Source organism: Branchiostoma floridae, chromosome 10 (assembly GCF_000003815.2).
Source record: "Branchiostoma floridae strain S238N-H82 chromosome 10, Bfl_VNyyK, whole genome shotgun sequence".
Lineage (NCBI taxonomy): Eukaryota > Metazoa > Chordata > Leptocardii > Amphioxiformes > Branchiostomatidae > Branchiostoma > Branchiostoma floridae.
In genome coordinates, this window is record NC_049988.1 from 14,636,634 (window position 1) to 14,651,459 (window position 14,826).

Consider the following 14,826-nt stretch of genomic DNA (forward strand, 5'->3'; position numbering starts at 1 on the left):
TTATCCAGAAGAAGAGATTGAACCATCATCTATTTAGAAAAGTGGCTGTGCGAGATACTTGTAGATATATTGTTCAACTATCCTCATCCAACATTTCGAATGATAACTTCATTCAAGAGGAGCCGCCAAAGAGTGTTGTTTTTCTGTGACCTGTACATGTGTGAAATACATAGATATGCTGAAAATATCTGGACAAATGTATGACTATACATTATTTACATATCTTATAGCCACGTTGCCGACATTGACACCAGAGACAGCCACATCGACAGAACCACCATACAGCACAGTGAACCACACAGAGGCGGCGAACAACATAGGAAATCACACAGAGGCAATGAACACTACGACCAACTACACAGAAACAACAGAGCCGCCTGTAACCAGTAACCGTACAGCACAACAGAATATAAGTACTACCATGTCCAGCGCTGAACCAATGGACCGCCCTGCCGGGTTTCCCGTCGACTATGAGCCAAGAATTCAGGAGGATCTTCACCAAAACGGAATAGTACAGATCGTCTCCCTCGCTAGCGTGGCGTCAACTGACAGTTTATTCACCATTACCATCTTAGAAGGTAATTTATAGCCACTATCACAATTTTTCTTCACTTGATCATCATCGTAATGTGAAAATAGGAATATAATGTATTTTTTCGGTAAATCTGCCAAAACTCAACTCAACAGCTTCAAATTTCCGTATGGTTGCGTTTGCATTCCGCCAAACTTATAATCTAAATCATTTTTGGATAAACGTTTATGCAGTGTAATCTCCAAGCAGATTCCCGGTGGCATAAGATAGTACCAAAGCTGGCAAAGGAGTGTAGCCGGCCAGAGGAGGTCTGCTGCCTCCCGCCTCCGGTGCCCGTCTAACTCTCCTTGGCCGACTATACTCCTTGGCCAGCTTTGATACTATCATATGGTACCGTAGGATCTGCTTGGAAATTATATGTAGTTCCTTTCATGTTTTCTTCTCTACCCAAGGCAGCGACGGTGGCCACTTCACAATTAAGAATGACACTGACGAAAACCGAGCAGATGCAGAAGACATACCGACACAGAATGTTACCTGGGTAACTGTAGATGGGACCTCGTTCGTCGTTTGTAACCAGACAGTTTTGGAAACAACATCAGAAGCAGTGGGGATGGGTGAGGATTTTTTTGCAATTCTCATTATATTGTTGTATAATCTATAGAAATCTGATGACAGATTAAGAATATCTATCTGTTTGCATACTCATATCTATTTCTATCTCATATCGACATAAAGATGATTTTTATGACGATGATGATGAAGACGAGAGTACATTTTCCGTGTCTCTGGTTTCCTGTTAAGGGTTTCTAACATGTACATCGAAACCATTATGTGGCCTCTTCGTAATTAACCAGCTATGTCAGAGAAAACTATGTGGATGGTATCTTCAGCTAAATAAAACGTTGTTTTTCGTTTTTGTCTCAGACGTGCAGACGTTTGTGATCACCACACGGTCGGCCCTCATCACCCTTGCAGCTGATGTAGACTATGAGGACGTTCAGCAGTATGAACTGGTGCTCGTAGTGGAGGACAACAGCGCGGCTCCCGCGCGGACAGGGACGTTGGCCATAGAGGTTTGCACCACAAGAAAACCATACTATTAAACGCACATAATATTTTAAAATAATGAATGGAACTAAGTGATTTTGATCAAAATACATTATATACTATATCATGTTTCTTTGATCCATTTTGCTATTGACATGGAACGTTGTGCAGATTATCAGAGAAAAGTTGTAATAAATCGTAATGATCTGAAGCATATACAAACAATGTGTCTTAAAAACGTCGATGGTGGTTACACATCCAGGTAATACGAAACGCCAATAAGCAGTTACTCAAGCAACTAGATATGATTTTGGAAACGGTCAGACGTTTCAGGTAGCATCCTCTATTATATTGCACATTCGGCGTTATTGACGAAAGATAGTGGATGTTATTTGAAACGTCTGACCGTTCCCAAAATCATATCCAGTTGCTTGAGTAACTGCATATTGGCGTTTCGTATTACCTGGATGTGTAACCTCCATCGACGTTTTTATGACACATTGTTTGCAAATGCTTCGGCTTACAACTTTTCTCTGATAATCTTCGTTGTCTTTTTGGCGATGTGTCATGATAGCAGATGAATCCAAGAAGTTGCTCCCCAAACAAACGTTTGTTTTTTCTTGAAAGATATTTGTGGAAGACGTGAACGACAACTGTCCAAGTTTCACCACTAAGGAGTTCGACGTTGAGCCCAAACCAGTGTTGAGTCCAGGCCCAGTCTTCACCCTTCAGTGGGTGGACAGGGACAGCAGACCAAACGCCATCGTCTCGATCTACAGAACTCAGGAGGTTCAACAGACGTAAGAAGTTCAATCTGTTTACCGCATCCTGCCTATACGACCTTCGTAATATCGCAACTGTTTCCTTCCTTTAGTGACCAACAGGGCATAAAGGGATTGTCAACATGTGTTGCAATTAAATATTTGTATTTTTATCTATTGAAAATTACAATAAAATCTTAGGCGGCTTGTGCTGGTGTCGGCTGACCCACAAAGATGCAAGCATACAAAGCTAATTTACATATATCCACAAGTAAAGGCATAAGAATATACATTATACACAACATGCATGATGCAATGTAAAATAATTGTGATCACTAATGAGCATACGTACAGTGAAATGATGGAATAGGTGGAAGGTCGTTAGTTGTGGATAATCTAAAATGTGGACAAGGGACATGCCTTGAACTGTCGGAGTGTGGGATTATCTTTTGTGTCTGGGTAGGTGTTTTAGAATGTAAAGTTATATTCATATTTCAGGTACCTCCACCAGCTGCAGTTTTCTGTAATTGCCGTTGACTCGGGCACACCACCACGTGGGGACATAGCAACCGTTTCCATGACAATCAGTGACACATGCCTGTACGACAGCTTGAACAAGTCCATTGAATATGACGTCAGCGTCGAGAACCATACCGGGAACGTTTACATCCGGGTTCCAAAGTACTACGTCAAGACGTTTGGTGAGTAGTTCGAAGACATTCCTCTTTGCAAATTTCCATACATAAAAATACATCAAAACACACAAGGCGTAAAATTGCTAGTTTGTTCCTCGATTATGAACTTTGATGGCTCCTTTAAATCACACGGTCATAGTGATGAAACAATGTACCACAGCTTCAGTGAAATACCATAAGAAGCTAACTCGAGCTTTAAAGACCTTCAAAGATTGCATTTTTTTTTCAACAGTATGCTTTGAGCCACTTGGTATGGAAAGCGGATGGATACATATAAGTCAGATCTCTGCGTCGTCCGCGGATGAATTTTATGGACCTGATCGCTCCCGTCTCAACAACAATGCATCTATAGCCAGTGACGGCGGGACGCATGCCGCAAGGGGGAACTGGAGGGCGGCAGTAACCGACGCCGAGCAATGGCTACAGGTGAGAGAGGTGTTCTACTACGTTATGCTAAAAGTAGTATCTCACTGCACTTGGGGCACTTGGGCGGCACTGTTGTGTTATTTCCACCGGTATAACAATGTTATTGGGAAATACCATCACAACATGATTTGAAACGAAGAAATTATGTGAAACGAAACACATTAGTCCTCAAGTAGAATACAATTATTGTACTATCTTTCTCCAACGCAGGTATCATTCCTCGAAGAGGTCGTCATTAAGGCAGTGGTGGTGCAGGGAAGTTTCGATGCCCAGGAGTGGGTGCAGACATACATTCTTCTCTACAGCAACGACAGCATCAACTGGCAAACCTACAAGGAAAATGGAACTGTAAAGGTACGTACATATCTGGTCAAACTTGTTGACAATCTTCATCGGTGCGTCCAAGCTTAGAAAAATTTTCATTACAACTTAGATGGATGTTAAACAAAGTCTACAGTTTAAATATTAAGGCATTCATGCATCACAAATACCACACCTTTAAACTTACGAGTCTCCGAAAGATTAATGCATCACAAATACTAAGCCTTTGAAAGTTAGAGTGTCAGAAAGAATTCCCCCTTAATATTCCATTCAGCTTTTCAACGGAAGCTCTGATGCCTCCACTCCACAACAAGAAGTCCTGCTTGACCCAATCACCACATCTCATATCCGTATCAATCCGCAATCATGGCGTAACCGCATCAGCATGAGGATCGAACTGATTGGCTGTACCGTGAGAATGCAACACATTCGTAAGTCCGGTTATAATCATGACTTTGCTTTGAAGAATAGCAGAATGACCACCAAAATGTTTGAGGCCGTAATTGGTATTGGTTTAGTACGAACAACTTACAAGTCATTTACCAACCCAATGAAACTACTCACCTATGCGTCGATTAAGGCTGGACATCCAATTAGCAATTAGCACTTACTCAAAAAGCTGGATATGATTTAAGAAACGGTCAGACATTTTAGATAGCATCTACCAGGTACCTATCCAAAACTTTTCAGTGATTCTGATCAGGTCTGCTATTATGTAAAGGTGTTAAAAATAATTTATTTACCTATGTCTACACATCATATACAGGCTAATAACAATGTATATATGTAAATATGCTATAAGTGGCAATTTTCTTCGCATAATTGCAACCTTTTTAGGTGAGACAGCCTGCGCGCGCTGTCCAACAGCGTACTACTGCACGGGGGATGGAGTGGCCAGGCCTTGCGGGCGGTGCGACCCACCCTCGGCGGCCTGTGAGCGCTCACCCACCGAGCATTCGTTTGGAGGAGCGTCGGAGTGTAGCCCTTGCCCAATTGGTCGGGTTAGTAGAGATCTGATAACAGTCTCCGTATCTAGACGCTCTCAAAGCGGTTTCATTTAAAATATATATCGTTGTATATGTTTTTTCAAGCAAAACATATTAGTCTTTATTCAATTTGTTGCAACCTACATAATGTAGAGACTTAGATAGATAATGCTTGAAACATTAAATCTACAAACTCCAAAATCACATCAAGTTAAACTCTATATCACAACAATGTCAATGGATACAATGTATCACAATTTACTAAGAAGTTCTATAAAGCAAGACTATCGTCTATACATATGCAAAAGGATACAAAAATTAACCTGATATAAAATAATCAAAATACACAAGAGACATGATGGGGATGTTATGTTCTGTATTATCTTGCAGATCTGTAAAGATGGCTACGGACATGTTTGCCGCAGGTACCATTATGCCGAGCCTTGCAACGAAACGGTGAGCCATGTATTCTCCTACGCCACTATATGTATCTATAGGTGATTATAGTTGGTTATATTTGGTTTGGGCCACCATCCATGTAACAAGTGGTATGGTCCACTAGTGGGTACGTCACGGGTGACGTAGTGCCTTTGACTCCTCCGTGATTGTTGTCAACATGTTGTGTTCCTTGAATTGCGCCTACTGTCGTCCTAAGTTGACACTGCAAGCGTTCCATTATGGCGCTATGCTACCTATACCTCTACATGTTCATCTACATCTTTATCAATTCTGTCGTTTTAGGTGCGATGAACAGTGCCTATTGTGACTCTTGCGTTCTATTTACAGCATTGTCCAGACAGTTGCACGCCTTGTGAACCCGGTTATGCCTGCTTCTTTGGCCGGAGGTACCAGTGTAGACCAGGTTTCTACGGTACTGGCCGTATGGGTGAGTACAGTTGCGCCACGCTACCAAGATCGATTGTCACAGACCACGTTTATATGGTTGTTAAAGAATTCTTGGTGTTAAAGCAACACCTATTTACGAGCGTACTTGGGTAGAGTAAGGTTTAGAATTAGAAATGTGTATATCCTTTGTTACTTTTGTTGTTGTCATTCCAATAATGCAACATGTACCGTTGATAATGTGTAGATGAAATTGAAAATAGCTAGTAGTCGTCTTACGATACAAACAAAAGTTCTCTTATGAATCTTAGTTGACAGCAAACAGAAATAGGACTCCATATGTGACTTCTGTGATCTCGTTTTGTACAGACTACAGCGTTCCTTGTCTGGTGGGTTGCTAGTGTACTACAAGCTGTATGTGTTACGGTTTAAACCTTATTTGTGCGCAGGGCCGCTAACCTTCAAGCAGATCTACCTATGGTAAAGAAAGTTATGAGCTAAACAGTATCCAACTGACACCGAGGGCCAGTTAACTCTCAAGGTACTGTCTTTGCACTCGATATATGTGCTTGGAGATTACAAGACCGTGGTAGGTGTAACACCTAACCGCCAAAGACGACCCAGTCATACTAATTTAAAGCATGTCTAACGATTATTTTGCATCTGATCTCGTTTTGTACAGACTACTGCGTCCCCTGTCCGGCGGGTTCCTACAACAACCAGAGCGGGGCCACAGGCTGTTTCTGCTGCCCGCCTGGGTTCTACAGCACGGTGGGGAAGACGGAGTGCGAACCCTGTCATCCCAGGACATGGTCACGTGGCGACTGCACGATATGTCGTGACTGTCGGGACATCAGCGAGTGTGAGTAATGCTTTGGGCAACGAAGTTCTAACTCATGTGGTGCTGGCAAATTTTCACTATACATTTTCCCAATGCTGGGCGTTTTAGACCTTTTTCGAAAGTAGGGGTACCGTTTTCACTATGCTACATTTTTTAAAAGTAAAGACCTTAAGCTTTGTAATGATGTATAACTTAATAGGGTTATTTGGATGGAAAGTAACAAAAAACTAGCATAGTGTAAACAGTACTAACATATGCTTCCCAACATATGGTGGTTCTTAGTCAACGCGAACCGTTATATATACAAGTCACCCTGATCGAGGGTGCTTCAAAGCTTTTCTAAGGGATGCGGAAATTTTGCTCTCATGTATTTAAAAAAAAACCATGTTGACCGTTGCTCACAGTCAGAGAGTCTCTATTATCAAGGTTTTCCAAATATAAAGTTGTCGTCGTATGTTCAATTATGCTTCTAGAACTAAACCTGGCTGCATTTTTATATCTCCTTTCTTTCAAAAATTGATTGCACGGGAATAAATGATAAGCCTTAATACTTCTTTGCCGAGAAATAAATTTCTGACATAATGTTTTTTTTTTTACAAAATTTCCTTCTATCTTATTTTGATGTCTCATTATAGGTCCATGTCTTTCAAGCCCATGTTTTGGTGACGTCACTTGTCAGAATATTAACTCCTCCTACTACGTGTGCAGCGCATGCCCACCAGGGTACAGCGGGGACGGGGTCACGTGCGTGGACGTCGACGAGGTGAACTTAACCCTTGACCTTACCTTAGACCTTAGGTCCTCTTGTCCTGATCCTTGAGCAAAATTAGAAAAATTTCATACCGGACATTTTGTGTAAAGGGAAACCAGTCACATTTACTATATGTGCTAAATACTCACTTTATCATTTCCTTTATGTAGCTATAGGTGACAAATATTTTTATGAAGTAAATCTGTATTTTTCTAAACGTAGAGGGATAGTTCCGACGTAACTGGACATCGAGAATCTTCGTTATATTTCCGCATAAAACTTCAATGCATCTGAAATTTTTTATGACTAATTTGCCCTCTATAGGAAATATATATAAACGTTATGTATATTCATATGGAAAATGTTATGCATGTTTCTAATGTATATTAGATATGATTTGAATGACTACACAATCTAATTTTTCCAGTGCAACATCACCTCCGCTTGCCATGACTACTGCGAGAACACTAACCCAGGCTACGTGTGTGGCGCATGCCCAAAAGGATATAGCGGGGACACGGCTGTCGCATACGGACTGGATCATGCACTCCAACACCCACAGGTAGGAACGTTTCAAGATAATTTCTGTGATAACACCAAAGAAAATGCGTATTAATCACCAGTAGCTGGATGTACCCCATGTCAGGCAAATTTCAATCATACATTTGTAATTCTAGGAGCTTAATATGACATTTAGTCTAGTTGGTCTGACACTTGCATGATATCACAGTGTGTATCATTGCATATTTATGATTTATATCTTTCCCAAAACGTCGTCTCTTGACGCATATTTGTATGAATGACCTTTTATATATATAAGAGTGCAGTTCATTATAGACAAGTTTTTTTTTCTTCATTATAATCCATCAGTATGAAAATGATCCTGTTGTTTGTAGGTTTGTGAAGACGTGGATGAGTGTGCCGTAGATAATGGAGGCTGTCATCAATATGCAGAGTGTGTTAACACCCTGGTAAGTCATACATACTTAAGTATCTCTCAAATATCGTAAAAATGCACTTGCACGTGTGTGGTGGGTATAATGATGTGGTTATCTTTCTGTACCAAATAACAGATACATAATCTTTCAGTACGGAAAATCAGAAAAAAAAACATGTGGTGATAACTATCCTTGGTGCTGAACTGTGTGCTGTTCCAATCACTCTCTCACACATGCAACAGGGAAGCTACCGATGTGGCAACTGTGTTGAAGGTTACATCAGCGACATCTACCTGGGCTGCATCCCGGAAGACTTGTGTCAACTCGGCAGGCACAACTGTAGCAGCAACGCCACCTGTCTGTCTCTGGGGAACGGCAAGTTCAGATGCAAAGTAACCAGCGATTACTTCAGAACGCTTATCTTTAAGAAGGCCATAACCATTTCGGATTCTGTATGTGACTATAAGAAAACTTTCTTAGCGGTGTGGTGACATTTCAAGGAAAACTAGCAAAAGCAAAAACTGTTATTTCTAGACAAATTTAGACATATCATTAACAACTCCGATGCCTTTTAAAATTTCATAGTAAGTTGAAGTTTTTTCAGATTGACAATCAGACTGCCATACTAGAGATAACCTGATGTATGAAAAGCTAAAGATGATTGTATATCGTTCTATCCCTGACCCAGTGTAACCCGGGGTACGGTGGAGATGGGTACCGGTGCGGACCTGACACGGACCAGGACGGCTGGCCTGACGAACCCGTCTCGTGTCTGACACGATGGTGCAAGCAGGTGATGCGTTAGTCTAAAGCCGGGTTCACACATACGTATACATTCAAGTCCGTATGAGGTCCCTGTGGCATTCCTAGCCTCTATCAGGCTCCACAGGCCACTGGAAAATAGTTAAAAATTGACAAATATAGCCGCGTAACATTCCAGAGGAGTATGGTTTGCGACCCAGCTAACTCGTTTTGCTTGTTATCTGGCTATATTTGTCCAATTTCTATTATTTTTCTGGCAACCTGTGCAGACTGTTAGAGGCTAAGACTTCCATACGGACCTCATACGGACTTGAATATATACGCACGTGTGAACCCACCTTGACACGGGAGGTGTAAAAGTACGTAGCGTATTGTAAACAAGAAATAAGGGTGTATGAGGGCATCACAATTTCTTTCCAGGTACTAGGTGCGATTTCATGGCATTTTGAGATATGCTATTTCTAAATGCAATTTATGTACAGTAGCAGTTTGTAAAATTATCTATCTATGGTAAGCCACAAGAATTGTCAATCAGACCGTCAATTCATTTGCCCCCCTCCCCACAGGACAATTGCCCACTAGAGCCTAACAGCGGACAGGAAGATAACGATGGCGATAACAAGGGGGACGTTTGTGACCAAGATGACGACAACGATGGACGCCTTAATTCTGTTGTAAGTCCTTCGTATGTCTCAAAGTTTGCAGTATATTGAAAGCTTACCTGTCTAGGTCTCCATTTCAAATGAGAGGAAATGTGTCTACGTTAAGGGTGAGCATGCTTCAAGTCCAGTGCAACGGAATGCCTGGATGGTTTGTATGCCTCCTGCATTTTTGAGAGGATTTCAAAGTAGAGAAAATACTACCTGACTATAACAGCATTGCCAAGGGAGGATTCCTTGGTCATTCTTTTTGAGATCTCTGAGTGTAAGTGTGTGGGGGGTGTGGGGGTGTGGTCTGAATCCTTATCTACGGGAATGATTTATGTAAATAAATAGTTTTCTACAACAACCTTGTAATAAAGAATGCTCTCCGATCCCACAGGACAATTGCATATTTGTCTCGAACTGGGATCAAAAGGACACGGATCGCGACGGTTACGGTGACGTATGTGACACGTGCCCACTATTAGCCAATCAGGACCAGACCGACACGGATGGAGATGGCACTGGGAACGAGTGTGATGATGATGACGATGGTGACGGTGAGTGTACTCCTTTTTCCTGTGAGAAAGTACTACGTCATTTCTGCTCCATTGAAACTTGAAAAAAGGTACAGTTTAGAGTTAGCTTTTAGACTGTAGTAGACATATCATACACTGCTCTACACTACTTGTTTGCCTTTCCGCTTTCATGTTACATTTATCACAATTATCCCTCGGGCAATAATTTGCAAAAATGTATATTATTGAAACTTAATAAACTTTGTAAACAGCCGTTGGAAGTTTTGGACCACATCAACTGTCTTTTATCGATGACTTTCAAGTTTTTAGTTGATTGGGTAGATTTTGTATCGCCTTACCTGGGTGTCTTAACTTCATCGGAAGTGCTTAATCATTGCTGTGCAATTCTAGCGGTCAAACGATGAGCCTGCACAGAATTAGCTCGCTGCAAAAATCCATCAAATAGCTTTCCTTTCCTAGAATTTTAGTCTCTTGTCCAGCCTATGTATTATATCTTAAAACTAATTTATTGGATGGATTTTCCTCAGGTTTACTAGACGCGTCAGACCCCTGTCCGCTTCTGAACGACACGCAGTCCGACACAGACAGCGACTGTGTTGAAGACGCCTCCGACAACTGTCCTAACGTCAGTAATGCTAACCAACAGGACTCAGACATGGACGGATACGGGGACGCCTGTGATGGAAATGACAAGTATGTGTGGATCCGTGAATAGTTTCATCAAATCGGCACATTATGGATTAACTAAACTTTACCTACCAAAGACCAAATTGATTGGGACTTACTTGATTTGTTCACGGAATGGACGCGTCTACTGTAGCTTCCGGACGTGGCTGTCGGAGTCGGCTGAAAATTTGGGGCAAGTCCCAATCTATTAGGTGTTCGTTAGATAAAGTTTAGTTTATCCATAATGTCATTTACCAATGAACACAGATGAACTTCCATGCTAAAATTGACTCTTTTACACAACCACAGCTTTACTTTCACCGACGTTTCGGTGACCTTCTGTCATCTTCAATAGGGCAATTTCGACTGGTTCCCATTGTACCGCAGCAGTAAGTATCGATATATATGTGTAATTACTTTGCGTTTGCGACCGCATCTGTAAGCAGTGATACCTATTGCTGCGGTACAATATGAACCAGACAGAATTGCCCTGATATGATGAAGGTGACAAACGTTTACCAACGCGTCGGTGAAAATAAAACCGTGGTTGTGTAAAAAGAGTGTCTTTACTCAAGTATGTGTAAAGCCCTGATAGCACTTTAAATTTTCATTTGCGTACAATGATCCAATAGGATGGTTTTTGTTCATCGATTATGATAATAATGATAATAATAATGATAATATTGTATGTTCATGCGCGTAGGCCAAAGGCACAAATGACCACATGTGGTCTCATGGATGAAAGAGAAACAAACTAACATTATGCAGTAATAACTAGACTAATGGAAATGATCTAAAATATCGTGTTTTTCTAAAGGAAACATAATAATATAACTAATACTATCGTTAATCGCTGCATCTATATCATAGAACTATTCTGTGTACGTTCTGGAAAAAAAAACATAGGACTAACAGGGAAGCAAGATGTGAAGAGAAGGATTAAACAGCACATAAGCGTATATATTGAACGACTGTAAAATACTTTTTGTCAGATGTTGCTTGTTGTGCTTTCCTAGGGATGGTGACACGGTCATCGACACAGTGGACAACTGCGTGGACATTCCAAATTCGGAGCAGACGGACACTGACAGTGACGGCATCGGTAAGTTTTAGAAATTCCGATAGTACGCTTTGCCGCACAATCAGATCGATTGTTATGTGACATAATAATAGTGACTGCATTACATTCAGAATCTTAGGTATGTGCTTTACAGTCCTACATGTTTTGTATGAATTTGTGGGGTTCATTTTCATCGTTTTCTACGAAATAGTCAACTCTGTTTCAACATGTCCCAATAATAAGTTTGCACATTCTTGTAGGTGACGCATGTGATGACGACATTGATAATGACGCCATGCCAAACGACCGAGACAACTGTCCCTACATCCCCAACCCTGGCTGGGTCGATACTAACGGTAAAAGTGCCCTCAAAATGTGTACAATTGGCTATTCTGTGTTAGACGTTCAGTAGTGACCAGCTATCCTGCTTCTGAACCACATATCTTTTTTTTTTACTTATTTTTTTTTTTAATTCTGTGAATGGGATTTGCAGTCCTTCTTCTTTATACATTAATGGCTAAGCTTTAAGTTTCCTTCGTATTGATATAGAGGGTCACATGTAGAGGACACTATATGATTGTTTGTGTTTCTGAACGTCATAGCATTGATTTAGAATATGATAGTATAATGGTAACTTAATGTTATATGAACCGTACGTACTCTAGCATTCCTAAAGATGGGTCATTCCAATGCCAAACCGAGTAGGTAAAAGTCTTATTGCATTTTATATCATGTCATGACCATATGTCATTTTGATTTAATGAAGATGAAGACTAATCAAATGACCCATTGTTTTATTTCTGATGACATATGATGGTAATTTCAGGCAACCACGTGGGAGATGCGTGTGAGTACGATTACGACGGCGACGGTGTCCCGGATGTTGATGACGTATGTCCCAAGCACTCCAACTATCACGTGACGAGCTTTGCAGGTCACGTGTCAGTAAACCTTGCTGGGGGAGCTGCTCCAACTTGGGCTGTTACTGATGACGTAAGATTTAAAAAAGTAAAATTCATTTTTTTAAGATACCGGTAGAATTTTCATCAAGGGTGAGTATAAGACTACAGTTACTGATTCATTGATTAACATTTGATATGCGTCGTGGACAAAGTAACAGAGATTCATTGAGTAATAAAAATACAAGGACCATGATATTATGAGTTTTAATCTTTTGTTTTCCTTCTGTTACAGGGGCGGGAGATTCGACTCACAACCCACACAGACGACCCAGTTGTACTGATAGGTAATTTGCATAACGATTGTCCGTCTTAATTGAAAAGAAATAGATGATATATCTATAGGGAGAATAATTCCTCTTCAAATTGAAACGTACGGAATTGAGTTATCTCATCTTGTGTTTCAGGGAATGACCGTTTCGGACCTGTAAACTTAACGGGCACCATCTTCGTCACTGAGGACTCTGGGAACGACTACATCGGCTTCGTGTTCGGTTACCAGAGTAACCGGAAGTTCTATGTCGTCATCTGGAAACATGAGAACGAGAATGCCGAAAGCAGCGCCACCTATGGCGGCATAAAAGGACTGCAGATTAAGGTAAGCCCATCGTGATGAGGCCACTTCATGGTTGTAATAATATCTAGTGCCATTGTATAAATTGATCTATTACTGTTGCCTTACATTGTACCATGTACAAATGTGCAATAAAGTTCATTCATTCATACCGAGTAGAAGTAAGGCACTAAATTATACTTTATGTTGCTTTGATAGCATGCTTTCTGTAGAAGTCAAATATCAAGTAACATAACTAGTTAACTATCAAACTGATCACAAAAGAAGGGACAAATGTCTGATTAAGATACATTTCCTGCATATAGTTTACTACCTATCGTATCCCCAAAAGCACCATTGAATACTTAGAACTATCACGCAGATGTGGTGTTCTTTTCAGCCGGCCGACCTGAAGGTAGAAATTCTTGTTTTTTTCTTCTTCAGGTAGTAGATTCCAGCACAGGCCCCAGCTCTACACTTGCTGACGCTTTGTGGCACACCCATGACACGGCTAATCACGTGACCATGTTGTGGCACGACCCGGACATGCGCGGATGGATACACCGCACTCCGTACACCTTCCAGCTGATGCACAGACCATCTGTTGGTTTGATACGGTAAGAAAATAGTTCCTCAATTTTTAACGGATAACCAGACTGCCAGTCTTCCAGCTCTTTTGAGGATAGATTATAGATTATTACATTTATAGATTATAGATAATGAAAACTTATTCTAATTTGCTTCCATTACAAAGTGAACAAATTTATAACAGGGTCATAGAGCAAATTGTCCAGCACAAGATACGTTGGTTTGGCTTCAAAGCCAACATGATTCTCAAATTGTGTTGAAGAACATTATACTGTAAGCATATCTTTTCTTTTGGAACATACTTGTCTCCAATCAGACGAGTCAGCTGGATGAAAAAAAGAGATGCATTTGGCCAAATAGGGACAAATAAGTTGCCATGGGATTTCAGTCAGTATTTTGCTGTCTATCCAGCTATCGCCGACCGGCCAGTTCACTCCAAGGTTGATCTAAACTCCAACAAGGCCTCTATTCGGCCAGACTACGTCAAACGTTTGAATGCCGTGCTGTTAATACAGGGTTACTGTATCAAGTAATCGCCGCCTTCTGACGGACTCCGGAAACGTGTACGACACCACCATCCTGGGGGGTCGGCTGGGCGTGTTCCAGTACAACCAGTCAGGAGTCATCTGGTCCAACCTGCAAATTGCATGCGGAGAGAAGTACGTATTCGGATTAACATTAATTATTTTTGGACAAGTACAGTAATCAAAATGCGTTGATACGATGGAAGTTAGATAGTATACATGAGAAGATATTTGATATATGGCCATATATATATATATATATATAGGACAGGAAATCTAAGAAGAACGAAAAATCTAAGAATGTAATACTCAAGATTTAAGAGGAATAAAAGAAGTGAAGGGTACTGAAACTGCTGTTGGAAGGGAGGATTAGAATCGATTGTGCTTATC

The 14,826-nt window shown here is 40.9% G+C and overlaps 1 protein-coding gene across 1 annotated transcript in view; it reads left to right on the top strand.

Annotated features, from left to right (window-relative positions):
* LOC118424933 overlaps positions 1-14,826 on the top strand; it is a 32,753-nt gene that overhangs the window by 14,535 nt on the left and 3,392 nt on the right. The window contains exons 34-60 of the mRNA XM_035833738.1: positions 231-578; positions 985-1,149; positions 1,460-1,608; positions 2,210-2,382; positions 2,842-3,044; positions 3,271-3,464; positions 3,675-3,818; positions 4,060-4,216; positions 4,623-4,786; positions 5,162-5,227; positions 5,558-5,657; positions 6,297-6,476; positions 7,091-7,218; positions 7,634-7,768; positions 8,103-8,177; positions 8,387-8,536; positions 8,833-8,937; positions 9,473-9,580; positions 9,948-10,107; positions 10,614-10,779; positions 11,769-11,854; positions 12,073-12,168; positions 12,639-12,805; positions 13,007-13,058; positions 13,179-13,369; positions 13,769-13,941; positions 14,428-14,571. Of these exons, the coding sequence (XP_035689631.1) occupies positions 231-578; positions 985-1,149; positions 1,460-1,608; positions 2,210-2,382; positions 2,842-3,044; positions 3,271-3,464; positions 3,675-3,818; positions 4,060-4,216; positions 4,623-4,786; positions 5,162-5,227; positions 5,558-5,657; positions 6,297-6,476; positions 7,091-7,218; positions 7,634-7,768; positions 8,103-8,177; positions 8,387-8,536; positions 8,833-8,937; positions 9,473-9,580; positions 9,948-10,107; positions 10,614-10,779; positions 11,769-11,854; positions 12,073-12,168; positions 12,639-12,805; positions 13,007-13,058; positions 13,179-13,369; positions 13,769-13,941; positions 14,428-14,571 (3,979 nt within the window). The remainder of the gene's footprint in view (positions 1-230; positions 579-984; positions 1,150-1,459; positions 1,609-2,209; positions 2,383-2,841; positions 3,045-3,270; positions 3,465-3,674; positions 3,819-4,059; positions 4,217-4,622; positions 4,787-5,161; positions 5,228-5,557; positions 5,658-6,296; positions 6,477-7,090; positions 7,219-7,633; positions 7,769-8,102; positions 8,178-8,386; positions 8,537-8,832; positions 8,938-9,472; positions 9,581-9,947; positions 10,108-10,613; positions 10,780-11,768; positions 11,855-12,072; positions 12,169-12,638; positions 12,806-13,006; positions 13,059-13,178; positions 13,370-13,768; positions 13,942-14,427; positions 14,572-14,826) is intronic.